The sequence below is a fragment of the Cervus elaphus genome, chromosome 26 (assembly GCF_910594005.1).
Source record: "Cervus elaphus chromosome 26, mCerEla1.1, whole genome shotgun sequence".
In the NCBI taxonomy this organism is placed as follows: Eukaryota; Metazoa; Chordata; class Mammalia; order Artiodactyla; family Cervidae; genus Cervus; species Cervus elaphus.
Genome location: NC_057840.1, coordinates 21,413,332 through 21,441,301, shown reverse-complemented (window position 1 = coordinate 21,441,301; position 27,970 = coordinate 21,413,332). Strand labels below are relative to the sequence as shown.

General features: G+C 39.3%; 1 protein-coding gene across 6 annotated transcripts in view; it reads left to right on the top strand.

The window, feature by feature from the left end:
* Positions 1–27,970, top strand: part of MAP7 (microtubule associated protein 7) — a 171,532-nt gene that overhangs the window by 49,836 nt on the left and 93,726 nt on the right. The window contains exon 1 of one of the 6 annotated variants that reach the window (XM_043888119.1): positions 21,644–21,904. The exons of the other annotated variants lie outside the window; for them this stretch is intronic. Coding sequence (XP_043744054.1) covers positions 21,883–21,904 — 22 coding nt within the window. The 5' untranslated portion in view covers positions 21,644–21,882. Of the gene's footprint in view, positions 1–21,643; positions 21,905–27,970 lie in introns of those variants that run through there. 6 annotated transcript variants of the gene reach the window in all.

The following is a 27,970-nucleotide window of genomic DNA, read 5'->3' as shown; positions in this document are numbered from 1 at the left end:
GTGTTCAGGGTGCTTCCTAGCACGATGCAGTTAATAGTGTTGAGCTTTGTATGATTTTTCCAAAAGACCTTTTCCAGTCTTTAACAGATTCTGGTCCTAGAACATAAGATCTGTGACAAAATTTTGTAAATAGACACTACTTTCTGTCCAGTGGCAAGTCTCCCTTCCAGGCAGACAGACCTTAAGTAATTTACTCCATAGTGCCCTTACTGGCTCTGGTTTAACCCACTACCCTTGCTCCTCTCTGAGGATGCTTTGAATGAGAATATCATTTGACATTTCCTCTTTCTGTTCTCCAGAAAAATGTCTTAGGTTCATCTACCAAAATTAAGATGAATAATTTTATTTTCATTATTTTTGTTTTATTCTACACTTCTTGTATGGAGATAATGCTCTTTATGGTATTATTCTGAAATCAGTTAAAGCCATTATTTATCTCATATCTTTTCAACTCTACTGATCAGAATGAATTCTCCATTTTTCAAGTGAAAAAACTCGGGCAACAAATAAATATAAATGCCTTTTCCCAAACTCTCAAAGAAAGAGAACTAGTAGAGTGAGGGTTATATGTATCTTTGAATCTTATGTACTGATTTGCATCAAACCATGCTTATTTGAAAGATAGTTTTCCTTTTTTCCTTCATTCATTAAAAGATTATGTAGGGCAGTGCATGGTTCCAGGTATTTAAAGTAAGATGGATGTAAGCTTCAAGAATCAAGAATGCTTGTTAGTCTGTAAAGATTCTCAGTGCAATTCTTGACTTAGAAGTTCTGTGTTTCATATTATTGGAACCAGAAACTAAAGGAAATGATTGCATATGTGTTATATTTACTGTCTATAGTGTATAAGTTCCACAATATCTTGCATTATAACTATTTGTTTATATGTGTGTTTATATCAACTATTGGAATATAAGTGCATGGGTAAGGAGCACGACAGAAGAGATCTCTTCTCTATCCCCACACCCTCCGGTTTCCCTCACAACTTAGTGGAGTGTTGAATATGCGTGATTGGTAATGTAGAACCTTTCAAGTGGTTATTTCTTGGGTAGAAGGAATTCATTCATATCCTAATTATTCTGCTGTCTTCCCATTAAAGCCATTCTTTGAGATCAGAATGTGAAGCCAAAGAGAGCTCACCAGTCATGTGGGGGAAAATTACAGGAGCAGCATTTTGATATTTTTGCTTTTTGGTTCATTTCAGTATTTAAATCTCAAATTTCCGCTCAATATAACCCACTAAAATGGATGAATGGAATGAAAACGAATTTTAAAAGAAAAATATGAAATGGAAGGAGAGAGAGATTAAGCCTCTCCTTTTATTCTTTATTGCTTGATGATGATGATGCTAATCTTGTGCAAGGAATACAGCATGCTCACCAAGTTGTTTGTCCTCATCTATGTTGTTGGGTGAGGAATGGCCACCCATGATCAGAAGTCGTTGTCATGATAAACTGAGTGAAGCCATTTGATAGACTGGATGCAGGCCCCCCAGGGTGTGAAATCTAGGTCACATCATAAACAGCTATGTCCTGGGAGCAGGAAGCTTGCTGGTTGTCATCTGTCTTGCACAAACAGTTCATCTTGGTGCTTGAAATCATTGGCATAAATTGGCTCAAGTATGAAGCTGAACTATATGAAATTGCCATTTTTGACCCTTCCTTACCTAATATGACAGTTTCACATTGTTCAGCTTAATACAAAATATAGTGAAATCTGTTTAAATTTCAGATTCTTACACTGTAATTTTAAACTTTTTATTATTAAAAACTACTACCTGTTAAAGCACATTGTATAGTCTAGGAGAATTTACACAGTTACTAATAATACCTTTCACTTTCAGAAACAGTGTTATTAATGGCAAAAATTTCATTGGAGAGTAGACTTAGATTCTAGGACTAAAGAAAAGAATTAAGGTACCAAAGCTAGAGTACTTAACTGTTTGTAACTTCGCACTTATATTTAAAAATATAAGAGGATTTTTGGAGTTGGTGATGGACAGGGAGGCCTGGCGTGCTGTGATTCATGGGGTCGCAAATAGTCGGACACGACTGAGCAACTGAACTGACTGAACAAAGTCTGTCTTTTGACACCTGTTGAGAACAGTTATATATGGAAGTGAAGTTGTATGTGTTTGCTGGCCGTCTCCAGTTCAGAAGTGTCTTGTGAATCTCTGGTGTCATGGATGCTTCTACAAGTTTTGTGTTTCAAGCTGGTTGTCCTCATTCTTATTAAGGGCAATGTGTTGCCTTGGAAAATCCAACTTGGTTTTCACAACTGTAATATGGAAAATAGATTTAAAATCTTCAGATTAGAAAACTGCATTGGCAAGGGAACTACACTTTACCTGGCTCTTGGTTAAGAATGCACCATTTTAATTGAGAGTAGAATTAATTTGAGGCTTCTCAGGTGGCTCAGTGGAAAAGAATCTGCCTGCCAATGCAGGAGATGTGGGTTCAATCCCTGGACCAAGAAGATCCCCTGGAAAGGAAATGACAACCCACTCTAGTATTCTTGCCTGGAGAACCCCACGGATAGAGGAACCTGGAGGGCTACAATCCATGGGGTCGCAAAGAAGCAAACACGACTTAGCGACGGAGCACGCACACACAGTTTATTTCAAGTCACGTTACTCTGAAATAAACGTGAAACTCTTGAGACTTCAGGTTTAGATATCACCACTTGCTTTGTATAGATCAGCTTCTTTCTCTTTAAATTCTGTATGGTTATATATATATATGTGTATATATATATAGTTTTCTACTTCAGTGTTTTTAGTTATTTTTGCCTCTGTAGGTGATTCTCCTTTCCCTATGTCCACCACTACCCACAGCTTATTCTTTCCCTCGTATCTTAACTACAGCTGCTTAAAAAGTTCTGGGATGTCATTGCAACTCCCTGTCTGCCTTGGTATTCCCAGTGTGCTGGCAGTTTCTAAGTTATTCAAAACATTTCTGTCCATTCATGGTGGAAGACAGGAAAATGCCATGGCGATGTGTCTGCAGCATCATCAAGGCCCCTGATATTACAGAGTATTGGAATGACCCAGGAATTCTCCGGAGTATACTGTTGCCAAATAAATAGTGTGAAGAGGTAAAATGAATGTGTAGGCTTAACCAAAACTGGAGGAGAGAAGGACGGAATCATCATTGATGTTAGGAATAAAAGGGCAGATGTTAATCAGATATTTTCTGGTTAATACCAGCTTAAAGAAGCATACCTTTCTCTTTGTGAAGATCTGTGAGTTGCTTCTCGGGATGTAAGTGAATTTATGCAATTCTTCACCTTTAAGTACAACATGCTTTGATTTCCATGTCCATCCCACTGTGGGTTGGGAGATGAATTCTGAAATCTCATGAAAAAAAAAATACAGTTTACTCTTGGGAAGGTAGAGAAATGGCCTTAATTTGGAATTACTTTTGATGTTGTTCAGGGAGATTAGCACCTATTAGACCTATTAGAGTCTGTTCCTATTAAAATCAGAAATCTGAAAAAAAAAACTTTGTAAAAATAGAGGGATGGTGAATTTAAGTGTGGGGATCGACATAGGTCAGGTCTAAAGTTTTAAAATCCCTAGCATATTGCATGTGTTTTCTATAGCTTATTATTTTTCTCAAAACATAAGAAATTAAATGCATAGCATGGCACATGGCAAGAATCAATAAATGCTTGTTGCTTGACTGAACACTATTCTAGTCTAAATGTATTCAGAACAAAGTAGGATTTTATGTTAATGATAATCATTTAAGGGGAACATATCCTGTTGGTAAAATAAATGTAGACTCATATTGTTTGCTTTTGCTATATTTGATGATACCAAAAAAAAAAAAAAAGACCTTTCTAAAAAGACTGCCAAATAGTGTCTCCACCATCTTTTGAATTTTAAAAAGTGAATAAAAATGTGAGAAGTTATTACTTGGCAAATGGTTTTTCTTCAAAGTAGAAAAGCTTGTACAGGAATATTATCTAGAAGCTACTTGAAACTTTAAAAAGAGATGTTGAAAATGAAATCAAATCACAGAAATTTGCCTTTTTTGAGATGTTATAATTATTTAAGTATGAGCATAATGTGAAAATAAATAAGTGTAAGCTGCCCTTTCCCCGGAAGGCTTGTCTCTGTTTTATTTAATTTTTTTTCAAAGACTGTCTCTTTTGGTTGGTTTTTGGGGGAGGCCTTTTTCCGAGAATAGATTCGCCTTTTAACAAGACTTTCAGCTCTCCATATTAGCATATAAAGTGAGCACTCATCCTAGTGGTCCAACTTCAAACATCTTTCCTGCCGTCACTAATGACTAGAGCACAGGAAATCATGACCAGAAATAGGCTCCAAGCATTTCCTCCTGGTTACTGTCTAAACACCTTAAATATCACATACATATTTCTGATAGTAAAAGTAATAAATATTGTAAGACACTTACAAAATGCAGAAAAGGATTAAGCTTATTTTTGAAAGTGAAAGTGACAGTTGCTCAGTTGTGTCCGCCTCTTTGCGACCCCGCGGACTATATACAGTCCATGGAATTCTCCAGGCCAGAATATTGGAATGGGTAGCCTTTCCCTTCTCCAGGGGATCTTCCCAACCCAGGTCTCCCGCATTGTGGGTGGATTCTTCACCAGCTGAGCCACAAGGGAAGCCCATTTTTAAATCATCTCTAATCCTACCATCTACATATATATCTGTTCACATTTTGTGTGTGTGTGTGTGAACATATAGTTTTTAGAAACTCGGGTGTGTGTGTTTACAGACTTGTCATATTGTTGATTATGTGGTTTCGCAAACTGTTGTCTTTTCCATTTAGTGTCAAAAACATTTTTGAAACATTTTTCTAAAATAGTTACAGTAAATATTCTCTTATTTGAAATTTCTGTCAATTTTAGAATTTTTTTTTTTTTTATTAGTTGGAGGCTAATTACTTCACAACATTTCAGTGGGTTTTGTCATACATTGATATGAATCAGCCATAGATTTACACGTATTCCCCATCCCGATCCCCCCTCCCACCTCCCTCTCCACCCGATTCCTCTGGGTCTTCCCAGTGCACCAGGGCCGAGCACTTGTCTCATGCATCCCACCTGGGCTGGTGATCTGTTTCACCATAGATAATATACATGCTGTTCTTTTGAAATATCCCACCCTCACATTCTCCCACAGAGTTCAAAAGTCTGTTCTGTATTTCTGTGTCTCTTTTTCTGTTTTGCATATAGGGTTATCGTTACCATCTTTCTAAATTCCATATATATGTGTTAGTATGCTGTAATGTTCTTTATCTTTCTGGCTTACTTCACTCTGCCTATAATTTTATAGGCAAGGAAATTATCTTTTGTTTTGCATTCATTTAATAACATGTTAATTCTTACATGCTTGTTAGCCTTTTACTTTTGTGAATTACATATTTATTTCTTGTGACATTTTCTAGTGGAATGTTTTTTTAATATAGAAAAATATATAATATCTATCACACATGGCCACATGTATGATAGGTATTTTAGATATTTTCCCATTTTAGCATTTGCAGTTTAATATTGTTACGGGTTTTTGTTTAAATCTTTGTTACGGTTCTTTAGTGATTTCAGAAATCTCCTGGTTCAGAGAGTTTATTTGGGCCTGTCTGTTTGTTGGTGATTCATTAGATCTGCACTAAAGTGGTTTCAGAGATGCAAGAATGACCTCTCAACTATATGCTCATGAACTGTGAAGACCTGGTGAACCCTGAGGCCTGAGCTCTGGGGCACGGGGCAGCCTCGATGCTGGGTCAGGATTAAGCCAGCTCAGATGCACACAGCCTGCTGATCTAACTAGGTCAGCCTGCAGTGCCTCCGTGACAGACTGTGGGGCTATTTTTGTCGGTGTTTCTTCTGTGTATGAAAATTAGAATTGAGAAAAGCTACAAATGCTTCCCATATGGCTGCTATTAGTGAAATTATGTACCAAGGATTTAATTTGAAAATGAAGTAGGTATACTCACATTATTTAGAGACTTAAAGATTTCTGTTTCCAGGACGGGTGTTGCATCTTAGTGTGAAGGCCTCTGTCCTGTTCTTGTTCTTCCAACGAGGGAGCTTCTGTTCTGGTGTTCGTGATTTTTCATAATAAAATATTTTATGACAGATTTGAATCTTATTTTTTTCTCTTTGTTTCCCCTGCCCTCCAGAATTTTTTTTTTTTCCCCCTAATAGATATTGTCTGGATTCTGCATACTTTCAGGGATTTCTCATGGCCTTTTCATGAACTGAGCTGATAGCTGCCCCAGTCTTTCTGACATCCAGAATTTAGGGGGAATTTTCATTTGCAATTAGCTGTACTTGTTCTTAGAATGGCTTATTTGGATATAGCAGTGAACAGGCTGTGATGGTTTATCACTTTAATTGGTCCATTAGATGTACTTGATGTTTCACAAAGTTCTAGGAAGAGGAAAAAAAATTCTCATCCACAACAGACTTGTGGAGCCTACTAATGGAGTTTAATGTCTATTTTTGCCTTCTGTGAAAATGCATTATGGATTTGTATTTTAAAGAATAATAATAATAATAATAAACTTTTAGTGGGATTAATCATTAAATCATCAAATTTAGTTATGCTCTATTAAGGCAATCAGGTGACCTCTAAATTTGATTTCCCCTAAATTCCTGATCAATGCGCTTATCCCAGTTCGCTTGACCTACAAAGAGAATTTACTGCTACATAGGTTTCCTTTTAAGAGAAACGTCATGTTGAAATAACATTATTTGTGTCTATTAAAGAGGAGCCTTAAGTTAACAATATTAACTTTTAAACACTAATAACATTTGTAAATGTAACCCAGACTTGTAAAATGTAACCCAGACCTACCCCAGATTAATAAATATTGCCCCCAAAAAAGGTCTTTGGTCAAGTAAATTTGGGAGACCCTTATTAAATTGGTTACTTACTAAGGGCTTCCTCACAACATTTAATATAATATATGTTGTAATTCTTCAAAATAAGAATTATTTCATGCTGTTTTCCAAGTGCATTTACATCAGAACCCCAGTTGTGAGAAACATCATTGGAGGCACGCTCTTTAGCAATAGTATAAGTTTTTAATAAGTGATTAAGAATATCATATGATTTACAGTTAAAGAATCACTTAAATAGTTAAGATTTCTTTGTCTCCCAGTTTTTTAAGTATATAACTATCTCTATTCAAGCATATGCATACATAAAACACATCACATAATAGATTAGGAAAACACTTCCTCTACCCAGGTATTTCTTTGTATAAGTTATTGACAGAGGAAGCAGAGGAATTCAGTCTAAAATTTGATAGTTTAGCTGGCGAAGACAACGTTAAATACATACATCCTTATATACCAAATGATCATTTCAGGGAAGAGAAGGAAATTGGGAGAAAGAAATGCGATTGTTTTCAGTAATTACAAATGGCTCTGAGAACCACAACATGCTAAATGATGCTAAGATCCAACTAGAGTAGCTTCTACTCCCTAATTCAAAATCATGCTATTTTACTTTTTAAGAGAATATTTCGTTAGCTTTTATCTTACTTTAGGGGGAAAAGTATGAAAAACTTTTTTTTTTGGCTTTTTGTTTTAACAACAGTTTTTGAGCCAGATTTGAGGTCTGTGTTGTTCCTGGGAGGGGAATGCTGATTTAGTAGAGCTGGACTTAGCTTTCAGGGCTTAGCTTGAGTTAAAAAGAATCTCGAGTCAATTGATGCATGGTGTCGGGAAATTGCTCCCTGAAATTCCCCCAGCTCATGTCCTGCTGCTCCGGATACCAGATTCCATTTCCTTCTGCCACAAAGGGCCAGCTCGTTTCACCCTCAAATTGCTCTTTGCTCAATTTTCCTATTTATTTTTAGCCAGTTTAACATTAGGCTTGACATTTCATATTAGGCATATGAAAGTTTTTTTACCATCTGGTCAAAACAAATTGATTTTTTTCTTCTGGAATTAAAAAAAAAGGTTAAAAATATCTGAGGGTGGACCACTGTATAAAGGAATAGATTTTTTAATTTCATCTGTATTTTATAGCAAGACAGTTCTAATTGGAAGGAAGAATAAAATAGGTAAGGTGCTTGCTTTTGCTATGTATCTTATACTCTAATTTGAAGAAAATATTATAGTATGTTTTCAGAAAGCTTTGTTTTACATTCAGATTTTTCCAGTTCTAATTAATGTTCCTCTTTACTAAAATTAGTTACATTAAATTTTTGAAACTATCAAGAACAAATAGGAATTCAGTAGCCTTGGTTTTAAAAAAACTTTACCCCCACATAGTGTCAGAACTACAGAAAAGCTGAGAAGTTGTTGTCATGGCACTACTAGCAATTTGCATGTGCCCTTCACTGAGATTCTCCAAATATTAACATTTCGGAAGATTTATTTCTAATCCTCTCCTTTTTAAAAGCAAGTGTTGTCTTTTGTATAACCACATGTGCTTATGTGTGCGTGTTCAGTCGCTCAGTTGTGTCCAGCTCTTTGTGGCCCCATGGACTGTAGTCCACCAGACTCCTCTGTTCATGGAACTTTCTTGGCAAACATACTGGAGTGGGTCGCCATTCCCTCTTCCAGGGGATCTTCCCGACCCACGAATAAAAAACCCGCATCTCTTGCATCTCCTGTATTGGCAGGTGGATTCTGTACCACTGCTCCACCTGGGAAGCCCGTAAGCATGTTCCATTTGTCACAGTTTTTAAGATGACCACTGATAGAATAGTGTTGTCTAAGCTACAGACCTTCCTCAGATGTCACCATTTATTCCAGAGATGTCCTTTATAGCAGAAGGTGAGCCAGGGTCGTGCGTTGTATTTAGTTATTGTGTCTGTTGACTCTCGCTTCCTCCCCGTCTGTCTGTCTTTGAGTCAGTAGTTCCTGCTACATTTTTAAAGCATTCAGGCCAGTTATTTTTGTAGGATATTCTCAAATGGGGTTTGCCCGATGTTTCCTCATGATTGGATTTAGGTTACACATTTATGGCAGGAATGCCAGAGAAGTGGTGCTTAGTCCTTGGTGTATCCTACCAGGAGTCACAGTTGATTTGTCCCAATCCTGGTGGTACCCTCCATCACTGTGTGAAGGTGATGTCTTCCAGGTTTCTCCACTATCAGCTTACTTATCTTGCTGTGTAATTAATAAATGTCTTGTGGGGAGGTACTTGAGGCTGTGTAAATATTCTGTTCTTCCTCTTATATTCATCTCTTAGTTTTAGAATCAGTGATTCTTGGCTGAAACAGTTGGCTGCCAAATAGTAATTTTCTAATTCACCATTCCCTCCACATTTATTAGTTAGCTTTCTACTGTAGGGAAGACCTTTCCTTTCTCTTACTTGTTTACCAGTGTGGACTCATAGATATTTTTTTACTCTGTAGATTTGAACGCTTTTCTGTATTTATCCTGATGCTCAAATTGTCCCAGATTTGGCCAGTGGGATCCCTTTGAGGCTGGCTCCTGTGTCCTTTTGATGCATCTTTATTATTCTTTGAGCACATCTTCCCCCTCTGGCACAAGATGTTATCGACTCATCTTTCTTTGACTCAGCCTTGGCATCTGTCATTTCTTTAGGAGCCCTGGTTCCTTAGGGTGGAAAATGATATTTTATGATCCAAGATCTGGGTGCTAACTGTGCTCATGGTTACCTCTAGGCTGTCAGCAGGCCAAGCTCTGTGAAATTATGTGTGTGTGTGTGTGTGTGTATACCTAAGACAGTGCATCACTGCATGTGGCTGGTGACTACTATATTGGACAGTGCAACTCTGGACAGTAATGACTTGCTTCACATCACATAGATGCTAGTGACAGAAGCCACGCAGGATCTTTTGATAGTGCATACCAGATTAAATTGACTAGACCAGCCTTATCATATACCTTTTATAATAATGATAATTTTTAGTGATTTTATTTATTTTTGGCTGTGTTGGGTCCTTGTTGCTGCTTGGACTGGGGGCTCCTCTCCATTTGTGGTGTGTGGGCCTCTCATTGTGGTGGCTGCTCTTGTTGAGGAGCAGGGGCTTTGTGGATGAGGGGCTTCAGTAGTTGTGGCACATGGGCTCAGTAGTTAAGGTTCCCGGGCTCTAGAGCACATGGGTTATGCTTTGCGGCATGTGGGATCTTCCTGGATCAGGGATTGAACCCATGTCTCCTGAATCAACAGATGGATTCATTACCCCAGAGCCACCAGGGAAGCCTAATAATTGTAATTTTTTATACCACAACCTCTGGTGCATTTTTTAGCAGGTTTTTTAAATCCCAGGAGCTTCAACATGATGATCTGTAGCAGTATATTTATTATTTTAAAGAAAATTTGAAGACCAGTAACAACTCAAACTTGACTTGTTTTCAGTACCTAATAGTAACTAATAGTCATAGCTATAATTTGAGCACTTGCTGTTTTCAACAGGAATGCTTTTTTTAGATCTAAAATGTACTGGCAATACTTAAATTAGTACTAATACTATATTAAATTAGTACTAATACTTCCTCCAAATATGCTAATTCTCTAATAGGTTCAATGATATCACTCATGTTTACAACCTCTAATAAATGCTATGCCAAGATTTATTTTTGTTTGTTTCTAATGAGAATAAGCAGTGCAACTCGGTAGTAATTCTTGCACCGTGTTGGTGAGAGGAAATTGGTAACGCCATCCAGGAAATTATTTCCAGTGCTAGGTATCAAAGCTTTAAAACCATTCCTAACTGGGAGCAGTTCCCTTTACAATCTAATGTACAAATCAAGTTTATGTGTAAAGACATAGTAAAAAATCAGAAAAACTTGAATGTACAAGAAGATGCAAAATATAGAAAAATAATGTGATAGCATCTGGGCTTATCACATCACAGATTTTACCTTTTGATGTTTAAAAAAATTTTTTTTTATCGAATGAAAGATTCTTTAAATTCTGTAGTGCATTGTAGTTTCAAAAGTTTCACATTCATGGTTTCATGTAATCCCATAGTAACCCCTTTTCCCACTACCTCCCTACAGTCCCTTCCCCTACCCCCTCCCCAGTGATAACCACTGCTTTGTTCTCTATGTCTGCTGCTTTTTCGTTTACTCACTACTTTGTTGTCCTTTTTAGATTCCATGTATAAGATCATACAGTCTTTGTCTTTCTCTGTTTGACTCACTTCACTTATTTTTTTTTTTTGTTGTTGTTGTTGTTGTGTAATCATTGGTGGTGGAGTCGCTCAGTCGTGTCCGACTCTTTGCGACCCCACGGACTGGGGCCCACCAGGCTCCTCCATCCATGGGATTTTCCAGGCAAGAGTACTGGAGTGGGCTGCCATTTCCTTCTCCAGTCACTTCACTTATTATAATGCCTTCTAAGTCCACATGTTGTTGCAAATGACAGAATTTCGTTCTTTTTATGGCTGAGTAGTATTCCATTGTATTTATAGACCACATCTTCGTTATCCCTTCATCTGTTGATGGACACATAAGGTGCTTCCATAGGATGGCGGTTGCAAACGATGCTGCTGTGAACATTGGGGTTTGTGTATCTTTTTCAGTTCGTGGAGTGTTTGGGGTTTTATTTGGGGGGGAGGGGGAGGGGGCATGTATATATACTCAGGAGTGGAATTCCTGAGTCATATGGTAATTCTGTTCTCCTCATGCTTGTTTGATCCTCAGTCAGCTCTGTCTTAATAGATGTTCAACCAAATGCCTAGGTGTCATGTTTAGTTTTTCCCTCCACATCAAATCCATCAATGAGTCCAGTTGGCACTACCTCCAAAATATAGCAAATCTGTCTACTTATGTCCATCACCATTCCTGGTACAAATCATATGTGCTTGCCCCAGATTATATCATTAGTAACTGAGCTGGTCTTGCTCTTCCATGGACACCTCAGCCCCCAGTCAATGTCCTTCTGCACAGCAGCTAGTGACCTTTTAAAATTATAGATCTGATTTTGGCTCTTCTCTGCTTAAAACTTGTCACTTGCCAATGGCTGGCTTCCCATCGTTTTTAGTATAAAATCCTTATTATGAACTACAATTAGAATCTTCCCTGATGGTTCAAGTGGGTAAAGAATCCGCCTGCAATACAGGAGACACAGGTTCTACCCCTGGGTCGGGCAGACCCCCTGGAGGAGGCAATGTCAACCCACACTAGTATTCTTTCCTGGGAAAGCCCATGGACAGAGGAACCTGGCAGGCTGTAGTCCAAAGGGTTGCAAAGAGACAGACACGACTTAGTGATAAGTTTGGATAATTTGGATTTTTCATGAACTGCAGTTCCCTGCTTTTCTTCCTTCTCGCCACATTTTAATCCAGCTGATTCTCTTAATCCCCATTGCTCACCCTGGCCTCAGGACCTTTACCCTCACTCATCCCTCTGTCTCTCTTTGAAACTCCGTTTCCTTGGCTTTTGGGCTGAGCGGATCCTCCTTAACCTGCTGCACTGCTCCTTCCTCAGAAAGCCCCTCCCTGGTCCTTCTACCCGACATCTCCTGCCCCACCCCAGTATTGTTTCGTTGACAATATTGATCTTATTTATTGATCTCTTGTCTCGTGTATTGTTCATCTACATCCATGGGATGGAAGAGTCTTGAAGAACAGTGCCTGGCATATAGCAAGTACTTGTCAGATAACAAATGAACTAGTGAATGTATTGCTATTGTCTTAGGATATAGTGGAAAAGGCTCTCTTTGGTGAAATGTATCACTTAAAAATTCAAAACCATTTAAAAACATTCCTAGCCAAAGATTCAGCAATTCTATTTTAGAATCTGTCCTTCAGACATTGTCAAGATTTGTGAAACTTTATAGTCAACCTTGTTTATAATATCAAGGAATTAGAAACAAAAGTCTGAGAGTCCGCTACACATATTGTGGTATTTCAGTATTGTGCAACTATTAATAATGGTGTATTTGGAACATAGTTGACCTGGAAAAATGAACAGAGTATAAAATACATTCCAAGATAGTATTACGTAAAAAGCTTGCTTTTTTTGTTTTTTTAATATATGTGCAAATTAAACATTAAAAAATCTTCAGGAGCAAATAACTAAAATATTAGCAGTGGTAATGTCTGAATTTTGAGATTGCAACTTATCGTAAATATTTTGTGCTTATTTTTCTGTTTTCTACACTTAATGTTTATCATCTAATTTATAATCTGCTGAAATATATACTCCAATAGCACTGAAATTGACCTATATAACTAGAAGCTAAGTCATTGCAGTTTCGTGTGTTTCTTGAGCTTCAGTTACTCAGAGAGCCTTTGAGGGGGGAGATGGATGAGTCTGATAACTCCTCTCTGAAGGCAATGCTGTTAAGAGAAGTGTAATTGACGTGTTTGTGGCTTAGGATGGGGGCAAGCTCTTGTGTCTGGGAGAATCCAGATAGAATTCATAGAGGATGAGGGTATTTGCCTTGCTTATTAACGGAGATGACCAAAGAGACATTCCACACAGGAAGAAGTGGGAAGGAAAGGAAAGGAAATCCCGAGGCATGTCAAAGGGACAGCAAGGGCATCCATTTTGTAAAAACATGGGCTATCTGAGGAAGCCATGGGAAAACATTCTCAAAGTCAGTGGAAACATTGCCGTGCTTTAATTGGGAAGGTAACTGGGAAACATGATAGATACTTGAGCAGGGGAATGATAAGCTGCTGGAGCTGGTTTTTAAGGCAACTAGTCTGATGGATCGTAGGAACGAAAGAGGAGAGACTGGCAGTGGTGAGACCAGCTTTGAAGCCTGACAGTGGAAGCAGTGGTGATGCTGCTCTGAGACGAAGCTGTCTGCACACTGGTCATGTGTGCACGGGCCGTGTGCTCAGCTGTGTCTGACTCTGCGACTCAGTGGACTGTAGCCCGCCAGGCTCCTCTGTCCATGGCGTTTCTCAGCAAGGATACTGGAGTGGGTTGCCATTTCCTCCTCCAGGGGGTCTTCCTGACTGAGGGATTGAACCCATGTCTCCTGTGTTTCCTGCATTGCAGGGGGATTCTTTACCCGCTGAGCCACTGGGGTTTCCCAGGTAGACTGCACTCTATTCTGTGTGATAGCAGAAAGCTGCAAGACTTGAATGCTCTCGTTTCCTAGCGATCTGCCACAGTGCCATAAATCTACTATAGTCTGATCTTGCATGTAAATTAGATTATAAAATAAGAGTTTGTACTTTGGATATATCACACTTGACATTTTTACGTCCCTCCATTCCCCAACTTCTTTATGACATTTCTCCTGAGGGCGGTGTAATGCCTGGAGCTGGAAAGTGGGAGAGGAGTGAGTGCTCATAGTCTGGAATATAGTCATTCTTCAGTATCCACAGGTGTTTGGTTCTAGGACACACACCCGACTTCAGGGATACCAGAGTCCACAGATGTGCAATTTCCTGATATTTAATGGCATAGTATTTGCATAAGCTAGCACATCCTCTGTATACTTTAAATCACCTTTGATTACGTATAATGCCTAATACAATGCAAATGCTAAGTAAATAGTTATAAATACAATGCACAATAAGTGGCAAATTCAAGTTTTGCTTTTTAAAACTTCCTGGATTTCTTTTTTTTTTTTTTTTGAATGATTTTCTGTGTGTGGTTGGTTGAATCCACGGATATAGAACATGCAGCTACAGAAGGTCGACTGTACAAAAAAAGGAAACATCAAATTGTTTTTGTACATTCAAACTTGTGTTTTACAAGTGGATATATATTTTAGTTCTCTGCAATAAAATCTTTGACATTTTGGCTCCAGATTCTGAAGGCAAATACCTGAAAGATTGCATTGGTTTGGGTTGAGAAAATTAACAAATCTCCCTTTAGAAACTAGGTCAAGTTCCTTATTTTAATTTCTGATCTAATTCAGGACCCCAGCTGTCAGACTACCCCATTAATCCTCCACTGGCAGTGAAATCCTCTCTAAAGTACATTGTAATTAACTTGCAGGAATTGACAGCAAAAGATGGAAAGTTCAGATGATATTTGTTTACAAATTTCCCACATGAAAGTGGACATTTAAACTTTTGAGAAGTCATCAAAAATGCTTAGAGAATTTTGGCAGAGACTTCTTTTTTTTTCCACTGAAAAATAGCTGACCCTTTTTAGCAGTTTCTGCACCCAAAATCTAGACCTGAAAACTTGATTTTGCGGAAGTGTTTAGTATTAGAACTCTTGCTTCAAGCATAGCAATTTTTTATTATAATTATCCTTAAACTAGCGTGCCTCACAAGTGCCACAGGAAAACTGGTTATAGCTGGTAACATGACTAGAGTGGGGTAGGAAGAGGCTTGAGCAGGTTTGATTATAGCTAAGGGAAAGATTTCAGTGTAGACTAAAAGTATCTCATTCATTTGTTAAGTATAGCTTTGTCTATTCCTGGGAAGTGTTGACATGAAAGAAAATTGTTTCCGCAATTTGAGGTCGTGGAAGATTCCAGGGCAGTGCAAATATGGATTTTGGGAAACCGATAAGCATGCTATAACATACTCCCCGAAAGAAAATGTTTGTGTGTGGAGTACATTTTTAACTGAATTGAGTGAGTTTTCCTAAATAACCAACTCTTGTAGCTTTTGTCACTGTCCAAGGTACTAATAAATGGGGGGCTGAAAAGCAGAGTTTTCTTCTTCCAGGATCTTAAAGATTATGGCCTCTGAGGACAACCTAAACGGGAAAGAGAATGAGCCAAGATATCTATTGGGAAGGAAAAGAAAACCGAGTGCTGGTTACTATATAAAGGTTGAAATTAACAAATACTCTCTCAAAGCCTACTACTTGTTGAACCCAAAGGAAATGGGGAAAAAAGACAAGAATTAAGATAAAGAAAGGGGTCTTGGAGAAAGTGGTAGGCTACAATATTCCTAGACTGACATTGAGGTTAGGAGCAGTTCACATATTTTCAAATAAGACTGGCCATGATTTAACCAATTTGTGGAAGATAATGAGCTGAGGAACTGGGTCTTTCAATGAATTATGTATAACAAATGTGTGATTTGTAGCTATTGAAAACTTCAACAAAAAGCATGAATTCCTTTATAAAATGAATCTGCTTTTACTTTTCAATTAAATATGAAGCAAATGAAATCTATTTCTAAGTGAAGTGAAAGTCACTCAGTCATGTCCCATTCCTTGTGACCACTTGGACTGTACCCACCAGACTCCTCTGTCCATGGGATTCTCCAGGCAAGAATACTGGAGTGGGTGCCATTTCCTTCTCCCTATTTCTCAGTATTTGACCCTTAAAATAGCAATAGCCATGGTGTCAGTATTTCATAGTAGATATACACTAAATTCTACCAAATACCAAGATTTTAAACTGCACCATTTTGATAATTGAGGTAATAAAATACAATATATGTGATTTTTCAAATCACATATAAAGTTAAAAATAAAAAATATTTTTACATATAGAAAATGTTTTATGTGTAAAATATGTTTAGAAACATTTTAAATTCTTATAAATAATGATAATACACTATAAGAGCATTATCTTTTCAGCCCAAAGGCTTAGTCTACCCATGTTCTTTCAATTATTTGATAGAACAACTAGATCTTCATCTATATTTTTATATATTCATTATCACATGCACACACACACACACACGCACACACACCTCCCCCTGTTAAGTGCAAAACAAAGTTGGATCACCCAATTCTCTTTGTTTAAAAAAAAAGGTGGAAACATTACCAGATGTCTCATGTCTCATAGAATTCTTCTATTTATGGGTATACTACTTTATTAACATCTAAATTTCACCAAGAGTTCAAGTATATGCTAGCCTTCTGTTCAGATTTTTGAAATGAAGATGAAATGGACAGACAGCTTCCGAAGGGTACAATGTGTTTAACACCTGCATGATATATTCACCAACTATTCAATCTGATAGGTGGTGTAGCTATGCACTTAGGAGCATAGGTGTAGGGACAAGGCCTACAACTGGAGGAAAAACCTGCCATTCAGGACTACACAGAGGTTCTTGGTTCCTGACAGAGTCTCCCCTTGACTTGAGGCTTGAGACAAACCGAGGGGGAGTCTGTCAGTGTACTGAAACCACTCAGCTCAGGACAGTAACGGGATAGATTGGCCAGAGCCAGTTCTCATTGGGGCAGCCAGTCTGAAGGGAACAGGAGGCAGAAAATGTTGCAGCTGAAGTGCAGAACGGGTGGATGAGAGGGGCCACTTTCTAAATAAACATCGCTGATTTCCCAAGCAAGTTCCTAAGATGCTTTCCCCAAACAGTCATAGAATTCTTGCTGCAGCTTGAAAGATCCTGTTTTATAAGAACTGGTTTTTCTCTTAGTAGCCAAAAAGTTAAGGCAGGAATGGGGGGTGGGGGGAGCTGGAGGGAAATAGGAAAGAAAGAAGAACAGGGAAGAAGCAGAGTGGTAAGTGAGCAGATTAGATGGGAGAAAACACAGATAAGAGCTGCCTTCACGCTTTACCCTGGCGAGGGCCTCTGCGGTTTTAAGGTTTATGGCGGGACTCATGATGGAGCAGAGAGCTGATGAATCATCATCTCAGCCACAGAGCAGTTTTAGGACGCTGGTGAGCAAAGCAAGTAATCAGTGAGCGGGTAATGAATGAACGCACAGAGGGGAGAAGGTGGATTCCTCAGAGTTCTGCCACTGCTCTGCCAGTTTTATAACTCACCAGCTCCCGTTACAAAGTATATATCACATTTTGTATTTGTTAAGGATAATATACTTTAGATTTAATAAACAGGTTCATTTCCCCTTAGTGTCTCAGGATTCACGTATTCTGTTGTAAAACTTGCTAAGCTTTCCAAGTGATTTCCATTCTCAGAAGTTGAATAATAAACTGTCAATTCAGCCATCATCCATCTGCCACTATTCTGCATTGATAGTTTTGCTGGTTATTGAAAATGAAGCCAAAAATAGACTGGTAGGCAGAAGCCTTAGTCTTGAGAAAATGACGGTAACCATGCATGGAGTTAGAAATGTGCCTCTTTCCAAGATCCTCACTGTGCAGCTAGGGTTTCAGATGACGCATTATTACCGTACCCACCGCTCCATGCACTGGGACATAGAAATCTCCTTGAGCCACTCGTCACATAACAAAGCCTTCTATTCTCTTTCCTCTCTTGTTAGCCTTCAGCTGTTTTTCTGGATGAATGCTCCGCCATTTAGTTACACGCTGTTGTTCCTAAGGGGAGAGTGGGCCACTGTCTCCACAGAGTGTCACCTCCTGTCTCTCCACGCCTGTCTTCTCTCCTCGTGGTACCAGCCCTTTCCTGTCAGCAGGCGACAGTGGCCTGCTGCTCCCGGGTGCTCGGAAGTGAGAAGTCACCTAGCTGGAGGGCAGAGACTGCCGTTGAGCAGAGTGTGGGGCCTGAGAGTCTGCCGCTGACTAACTCACCCAAATTACTCTGTGTATCTGAGTCTCCTCATCAGTAAACTAAGCATGATAGGGTGATTTGTATAGTGACTGACTTAATAGGCCATCCACAAGCTGAAGCTATTATTTTTATGATTTCCTATGGCAATCTGTCTGAGCCACCAGGCAAGCATGGCTTAGACAGATCACCATAGGAAATCATGAAAATAATAGCTTCAGCTCAGACAGTAAGGAATCCGCCTGCAATGTGGGAGACCTGGGTTTGATCCCTAGGTTGGTAAGATGCCCTGGAGGAGGGCATGGGAACCCACTCCAGTATTCTGGCCTACAGAATCTCATGGACAGAGGAGCCTTGCAGGCTACAGTCCACAGGGTCACAAAGAGTCGGACACGACCAAGCGACAAGCCCAGCACAGCACATGGCAATCTGTACGTAAGGCAATGTTTTCCCCACCAGCCCTTCTCTTGCCTGTAAACCTCAGATGTGCACACAGCTGGTCACAGTGTGGAAGGATGGATCCCCAGAAGGGGAGGCAGTGTGGAGAATTCCTGAGGAGCTGATGGAAGGTAGAGGAAAGGCTTGTGGTAGTTAGCCAGAAGAAGGGAGGAGAGGAATCTTCAAGAAGCAACGGCAGCATGTATGCAACTGTTGGGGACAGGAGAGCCAAGTCCAGGCAAATGCAGCCGAACGCCACCCTCTCTGAGGCCAGAGAGGAGAAGGCGAAGCAGATAGGCAGCCGGTAGTGCTGCTGACGTGTGGTGAGGAAAGCAGGTGTGTGAGGCCACCAAGAGCCAGGAAAACAGAGTTTTCAAGAGTTACAGAATCAGATTTGTATTCTAGAAACACCACAGCTGTGTTGGTGACTGGGTTTTGGCGGTCAAGATTTGGACGGCCACAGAACAGCCAGGAGATTCATATAACGCCGCCCTGTCCTCTGAAAACCGGGTGCCTCTAATCTTCAATGAACTGGGAGATAGATAACAGGGCTAGTTACACTTGAGTCTAAAGTATAAATATAAAGATTCTGAGGGAAGCAGTGAAAGGATTTTTTTTTTTAAGTTGCTAGTAGGAGTTATTTTTTTATTTGATAAATTCACGATTCCTGTCCTTGTTCTGTTTAAATGAGTTCTGAGATAATTTGGGGTATGGGTTCTAACATTTACGGAGCCCTACTAAATGTATCCCTGGAGGAGGGCCTGGCAACCCACTCCAGTATTCTTGCCTGGAGAATCCCATGGACAGAGGAGCCTGGCGGGCTACGGTCCATGGTATCATGAGTCGGACACCACTGAAGTGAGTTAGCCTGCGCACATTGAATGTACAGGCATAGAATTGTGGGAATGGGTCGATATTTTAATAACATGCCTCCAAATTTTCTGAAATTAATAACCAACATATTTCTTTGTCTAGCATGCACTCTGTGTCAGGCATTTCATTGCTTTCATTGGACATAGTTGGGAATTTGTATGCTTCTTCTTGAGACATTTAGGTGAATCACATACAGCCATTGTATCACACGTGAGCGGAGAGAAATGTGTGGGGCGTGTTTATTACCCACATTACCAGTGTTGTGAACCTTGACCTCCCTTTTTCCATGGAGTCAATTCTGTGCTTCTCTCTGAGGCAGTAAGGTCTTTGGGGTGGGAAGAAAGATAGTAGAACAGAGGAGCAATTCGAAAATGTTCCCCACCCCACCCCCCCCCCCAGGAGAAGGTGCTTTACTATCCAGCCTCCCTACCACACTAGTCCTGCTCAAAGGGGCAGAAAGAAGGAAAAAAAATCTGGATTTGGTGCCACTGAGTTGTAATTTTCTTTAACCAGAAGTAATCTTGCCCCAAACCCCCTTGGGACATTTGGCAGTGCCCGAAAAAAAAATTTTTTTAATGGTCTTGACTGTGGGGAGGGGGGTGTCTGTAGGCAGTGCTCTTAGATACAGGAGGCAGAGGCCAGGGATGCTGCCAAACTATTAAAGCCTCATCCCCTCCCCTGTCGTCCACAGCAAAGAGTTACGCAGCCTGAAAGGTCAGGAGGACCAAGGCTGAGAACTCCTGCACTGGGTGATCCTGTCTGTACTTAGGCTGTTGTTCAATCACTCAGTAATGTCTGATTCTGTGACCCCACGGACTGCAGCACTCCAGGCTTCCTTCTCCTTCACTATCTCCCAGAGTTTCTCAAACTCATGTCCATTGAGTTGGTGATGCCATCCAGCTCTCTCATCCTCTGTTTCCCACTTCTCCTCCTGCCTTCAATCTTTCCCAGCCTCAGAGCTGCTTTTGAAAACGCAAGGGGACTGGTTGGCAGGAATGATGGTACTTAGGCACCTGTGACGCTAGGCCTCTGGAGGTGTTGGGATGGTACTGGCTACGACTGGTATTCCATTGGTTCCTACTAAGTAAGTCTTTAGTTCCAAGGACATTAAAAAGGGTTCATTGTCAAGTCCAGTGGATGCTTGAACCCCTACATCCTATAAATCCTATGTGTCCCGTCTCTTCACTGAGGCAAGTCCTACTACTCAAAGAGGCTTGAAACAATTTGTTTTCTTCTAAACAGCATATTTCCTTTTCCAGATAGGACCCATGGATCATCCAAACTCATGCAGTTCATTGGTTTTAACTCAAGCATTCTGACTCCCATGTCACAGTTTTAAATTCTGGAAAGGCACCAGGACTTGACATGATCTTTTCTCCTCAGATTCCTCTCTATATCCCTAGAGAAAAAGTCCTTTTAAAGACAAGCCTAAGGTAACATTGTGATAGAACTGTTGAATTTGAAATTCATAATGTAAAACTCATCACTGGCTTAAAAGTTTTTTCTGAGGCCCTATAATGAATTTGTCCAGAAATAATTTCTAAAACTTTAGTGTTTATGTTTATTGATTCTTCCTCTTCACTTTGAAGACCTTCAGAATTTTTCAAAACTTGCTAAAGCGAGTCAATCTGAAGGATAGTGAAACTTCATTTCATGTGGTTTCCCAACGGCTCCATGAATGTTCTCAGTGAAGGGAGGAAATGAACAGAGGTCTCTCTGGTTGACTGATTCTAAATGATTGCCTCTCTCAGAGGCATTTGGTATGGGAACAAAATCAGCCATAATGTTCGGGGTTTTAAAATGCCATCTTTAGTACATTAGGAAGCCAAAATGCAGAAGAATTTGGAAAGATAGTAAATACCGTTTAGATGATCTTGGTTAAACATTTGTTCAGATGTGTTTAATTCACATCCTGCTTGGGGCCCGGGCTGATTTTAAACTCTGAGACCGAACTGATGTTTAACAGCCATTTCTTAACCAGGAAAGGCCTCCCCTTCTCCCAGCCCACACCCATTCGAGCTTCACTGGCTCTTTTGAACAGAAGCCGTTCTCAGTTTTTACTTGGTTCAGTGAACAAGGTTACTGTTTAGAAACAGTGGCTGTCGAGTCATATGTGTCCTCACCCTTTTGCCTTCTTCCTGAGTGTACCTCGAGCTGCGTGAGAGATGATGTTAATACTTGGGATGATTAAAGGGTCTCTTCACTGATCGCTTGGTCTTTGCCTGGCTGAGAAACTCAAAGCAGGAAGCGGGAGACATGCGGATATGTTGCAGCATATTCAAGAAAGAAGGGTTTTAGGATGGAAGACACTAAACTGGCCTGTAAGTTCTTGGGCGCAAAATCTGTTTCAAAACTTCTTAATAAGGATGTGTAGGAATCGGGCAATCTTTAACTCAGTTTGACACACTAGTACTTTCAACAGGTCAAAGTACGGAGTAGGAAAATCTTTTTGTTTTAGGGGGTAGGGAGGACTTGGTTTGAATGTTCTAAGAAAAAGAAGTGGGAATTTTAATTAAGTGAAACATTCCTTGTGCTCTATAGATGATGGATTTATACTTTATTGTCCTGCAGCCATGGGATAGCTTCTATGAAAATTCAAGGCAAATGATATTATTTTCCATTTTCCATGTTTGTGCTTTTTTTTTCTTTTGGCAAAAAACAAAGTGAAAACCCTAAAACAGCTCCTCGGGTCTCCTGAGTGCTGGAGGTAGACAGTAGTAGCAGGCTACACATACAATTGCACTGCTGTCCAAAGAACATTTTAGCACATAATTTATTGATGATTTCTTATTGCTTTTAATATTTGTATCTGGATTAGATCATGAAGATTTTGAGAAATGATTGTTTTTCTATTTTAGGGGAGTATGTTTGAGGAGTGCTGAGGATTTTTGCTGATTAAGAAAGGTCATACTTCTCTTGCCTACCTCTTCGGTTTTTATTTATTTATTTATTTTTTACCATCAAAAACATTGCCTGCATTTTCCTTTCATATCTTTCCTCACCAGAATACTTTCATTTCCATGGTATGTAAATCAGTTAACTCACATGTAGGCTTTATGGAAAAAAACTATAGTGATCAGAATCTTAAGAACTACATTTTGGAGAGGTATTTTTATCACTGTATTTTCTTGTCTAGCATTTTCTATATGTTCTGGATGCTTTATCAGATTTAATTTTAAGAGTAGTAAAGATGCTTTATTCACTAAATTATTTGCCCTTTTAAAATATTACCTCTATTCATTTGCATGGATAATATTTGCAAATTTTATAATAAAAACACATCTAGGAAAGAAAAATGAGTTGTACATAGTGTCAGTATCCAGTAAGCATTAAGGAGATGGATTATGCTATAAATAAGTGGTTTGCTTTTGGTGTTTTATGATTATAAAATATAGAGTCAAAGAGGCATATTAGAAATATTTTGAGGGTTGGATCCAAGCCTACATTTTAGCTCTGACACTAGTTTTGTGACCTCAAACAAGTTATTTATACTCTATAAGTATGTTAGTATCATCACTGCATAATGGGAATAATCTAGCTTTCAGGGCTATATATACATTAAAAGAGAAGCAAATGCCTCACCTAACTGGCTTCTCAGAAAAAAAAAAAAAAAAACTTGTGATATTATATGTATTTGTTCAGTTAACTCACTTTTAAATTCACTTTGTACTTAATGAGTCAGAAAAGAATATCTTTCTGTGTGGAAATCATATTTGTATTCAGTATTCAAATATTAGGATAAGACAGTTAATGCATAATAAGCATTGGATTTCATAATGAATTATTTAAATATGAGGAATAGTATTGGTTGAATCAAATGAAATACAGGTTACTCAATAAGAAAACTGGATAAATATCCAATAGATAAAATTGATATTGAGGGGGAAAAATTTTTTCATCCAGAAAATTGGTAAAAAAAATCTTAGGTAAGTGGTTTAAAAATACTACATTATTCTTTTTTAAAAAATATGTATTTATCTTTATTTATTTGGCTGTACTGAATCTTAGTTCCCGCATGCAGGATCTAGTTACCAGACCAGGGATCGAACCCAGACTCCCTGCATTGGGAATGTGGAGTCTTAACCACTGGACCATCAGGGAAGTCTTCTAAATTAATCTTAGATACTGGATGTTGGTCTCTTCCAGTTTCCAACTTTTAATTTGGTATTCAGTAGACCTTAGAAAAGTAGATGTAGTAGCTTCCTGTTTCCATAAACTAAAATTTCAGCGTGAAGACCATAACTGTCTGGAGTAGAGATGAAGGCTGAACTCAGCCCTGTGGCTTCACACAGCCCCTCCAGCTCATTCATGAAAGTCCATCCCACGGGGGGAGCAGAGCCTGTTGCCATGTCAGGCTGCTTGGGAGTAACTGCAAGACGCTGTAAGAGTGACCCCCGCCCCCCAGCCCCAGACAGAAACTGGCATCTGTTGTCTTTGGTCTGTGCTCACGTTAGCACTTACACCAGCTGGGCTGCCACGTTGGTTTTGCTCTCCCACACTGGAATATGAGCCACAGGGGCAGGGAGTTTGGGCTTTGACATTCCCGGCTGTCTCCCAAGCACCTACAGCAGTGCCTGGCAACCAGTAGGCGCCTAGTCAGTTTATCAAAGTAATGAGTCGACCCCTAGTCTTCAAGAGGGCAACAAGGTAAGGAAGGCCATGCCTGCTCTCCCTGTAAAGCACAAAATAACAAAGATACAGTTTTATATAAAATCCGTACCAGGGTATGCTAATTTATCCTGTGGTTGAGGCAGAAGTAGAGCTTTGTTCCAACTTTTAGAAGAAAAGAAAATCAGTAGAAAAATGTTACTCTCCTCAGTTTAGACATGTGCCAAGAGCAGGAAACCAAAAAGTTTACTTCCTTTATGAAAAATAGGTAAATCAAGGACTCTAGGAAAATAATTTTGTGATGAAATGCCAAGTCACAGGCCAGATAAACTCCCTCCTCCCCTGAGCCCTGGGTGAGGTCAGCGCTAGCTCCAGAGGGACAGCCCCTCCCACACGCTCCGGAAGCATCACACAACCCTGTGGGCTTCTTCACCAGGAATTTTATGTAGGTGTCGTTTTAAGAAGCTAAGAATCTTGTTCAGTAAGACTTTGACAAAACACTAGCCATTCTCAAAGTTACACTGAATCTATACCTCTTATAAATTGCTGTACTTTAGAGTCAAAAGGCCAGGTTTTCAAACTCTATTCTAGGGCTGTCTGTATGACCAAGGGCAAACCCCATTTGATCTCTGAGTCTCATTCCCCTCAGCTATAAAAGGGCAGGCAACAGGCATGCCTACCATAATCAAGTTAAGATGGTCAAGTGAGTTTATACACAAGAAAGTGACTTGGAATCCATCAAACAAATTATACAGTGTTACTTGTATACACATTTAAAAAACAGGGCAAGTTCTTTCCTTAAATGAGAATTTAAGTGCTTTATAACTTTACTATTTGTTAGAATATCACTAATGAAAGGGGCAAACCCCTTCAAAACAATAAAAAAGACTAAGGTACAATTTTTAATGTCATTCTTGAGAAATAAATCTGGAAAACACTATGGCATAGCAGTCAAGATCCTAGGTTTTAAAGTCACATTGATGTGGATTTTATTCATGATTTAGCTGTTCACATTAGATTTCTTAACTTTGAGACTCAGTTTTCATCTCTTTACAGTGGAGAAAGTGTTACCTAAATGCAGCCTTACTATAAAGAAAAAATTGAATGAGACAAAATGCTTAAAGCATGTTGTACAGCCTTGGAACATAATAGATGCTCAATAAACAGCAGTTGCATTTGTAGTTATTTTGATTCTTTATAAATATCATTGGGTATATGGTTTGCCTTTTAAATGATATGGTACTGAACTTTTAAAATGTATTAGCCACTATTACTCTGTATAGAAATATGCTAGAAATTTCCTGAGAGAAAATAATTCTACAATTTTTCAGAGCTCTTACTTTACTGAGCCTGATGATTCTTTAGATTAGGTGGTCTTTGAAACAAACATCAATACAACTAAAAGTTTTCTAATATAATTTACTCACCTAAAGCTTGGGGGATCTCAAAGTACGTTAGATTAAATAGACTTATCCGTAACAGAACTCACAGATACTCATAAAGAAAGAGCAGTGGCAGCGATTTTCAAAGATAGGAGTTTAAAATTCTCTTTCTAGGAAGTGTGTGTTGTTAGGGAATGAACAAGAAGGACATCAAGGTAGCAACACGTATTGTCATGCAACCTAGAAATATTTAAGTTCCAAGATTCATTGTTCATAGTCCAAGATGTAAGTCATGTATTAAATGTCACTAATCCTTTCTTAGCATTTCACTGAGTCATTGAATTAAATATTCTCTGAACTGACATTTTAGTACTGAATTGCAAGCATCAGTGTACAGTCTTGATAATATAATTTCTTTCTCTTGTCAGAACCTCAGAAGTGAATAAATGAACTTCAATTGAACCACAAGCCAACTTTAAAACTTAGGTTAGCATTTTAATACACAGGAATCATTCTCCATTAAAAGTGATTTTCTGTAAGACCTACTTTATTTTAAAAGATAATGCCATAATCCATTTCTGGATCATAATCTGGTTATGTAAATGTATTTCTAATGTCTTATCTTAGACAGCATAAAATAACATTACTTGAATAACAAGGAACATGTGATGAAGGACCAAGAAGGTAAAAGTTAATATTTAAACTTTCTCCTTACTTGATTTAATATTAACTGCATATTTTTCATGTTTTTCTGTAACACAACAGTTATAAAGTCCTGAATCAAAGATTAACATCTTTATATAACATTATTAGGAATTACTGTTTTGAATATCTGGATTTTGTGTTTTACTTCTGTTAATCAGAATACAGAATTCAAATATGCAAGCATTTAAGTGTGATGTTCTTATAATTCAATGCTGTCCGTTTTACCCAACAGTCACAATCAAGTTAAAGAAAGCAAGTAAGTCTGAGGGATTTTAGTTGGACTCAGTATATACCATTTTAACAAAAGAAAGGTGGCTTGGGCTTTGAGAGATGATACATTGTGGGGAAGTGATTAGGAAATAGAGCTAATGGAAGATGAGGGTTAATATGGTCGGTTTGTTTGTGCAAACGCATCTCTGTCTCTGGGCATGAGCCATTCTCCTCCTCCTGATACAGGAGAGGGGGCACCATCACAGGGGTATTTAAGCCCAGCTTTTAGGTGGTGTGCGCAGAGAATTCTCTCCGCATCTGTTGATTCTCAATGCCTTCAGCTGAAAATAATGCCAAAGTGGCATCTTTTGGAACAGTGCATTCTGATGCCCTTCATGGTGCTCTAATGGACATCTTTAGGTGTAAGACTTTTCTCATGTTTTAGATTATTTCCTTGAGATAGAGTCTCAGAAGTGCAATTGTCGAGCCAGTAGTTTAAAACCTTTTAATGGCAGTAGATTCATATGGAATTATACCAATTAACCGTAACTCTAATACTGCTGCTTTCTGTTCCACATGCTTTCAGGGTTTTCAGTGCTGCATTTGGAAGCACATGTCTAATATTCCTCTTCAGGGTTCACACTAGTTGAAAAGCACCAAGGATCTAGAAAGGGATAGTTCTACCCATTGATGAAGCTGGTTCCAATATTCATGACTGGTGCTGTGGTTGTGAAGGAGTAGCATAAACTGACTGAAGCAGATGCCTTTCTCCAGGTTTCCCTACTACCAGCTGAATTTAGCATCTCAATCACAAGGAGACCGCTCAGGATGAGGGATAATTGAAGATAGCTTCATTGCAAGTAGATCATATGCCTTCTGCATGAGTGCATAGTCACTCAGTCACGTCTGACTCTTTGTGACCCCCTGGACTGTAGCCCACCAGGCTCTTCTCTCCATGGAATTTTCCCGGCAAGGATACTGGAAAGGGTTGCCATTTATTCTCCAGGGGATGTTTCTGACTCAGGGGTCAAACCCCTATCTCCTGCATTGCATGTGGATTCTTTACCGCTGAGCCACCAGGAAAGCCCAAATAGATCATGTGGTGGTGGTGGTGGTTTAGTTGCTGAGTCGTGTCTGACTCTTGTGACCCCAGTGCTGCTGCTAAGTCGCTTCAGTCGTGTCCGACTCTGTGCGACCCCATAGACGGCAGCCCACCAGGCTCCCCCGTCCCTGGGATTCTCCAGGCAAGGACACTGGAGTGGGTTGCCATTTCCTTCCCCAGTGCATGAAAGTGAAAAGTGAAAGCGAAGCCGCTCAGTCGTGTCTGACTTGCCGCAACCCCAGGGACTGCAGCCTACCAGGCTCCTCCATCCATGGGATTTTCCAGGCAAGAGTACTGGAGTGGGTTGCCGTTGCCATCTCATGATCCCAGTATGGATGACATTAAATCTTCACGAGCTATTTAGTCCTAAATCCAAATTA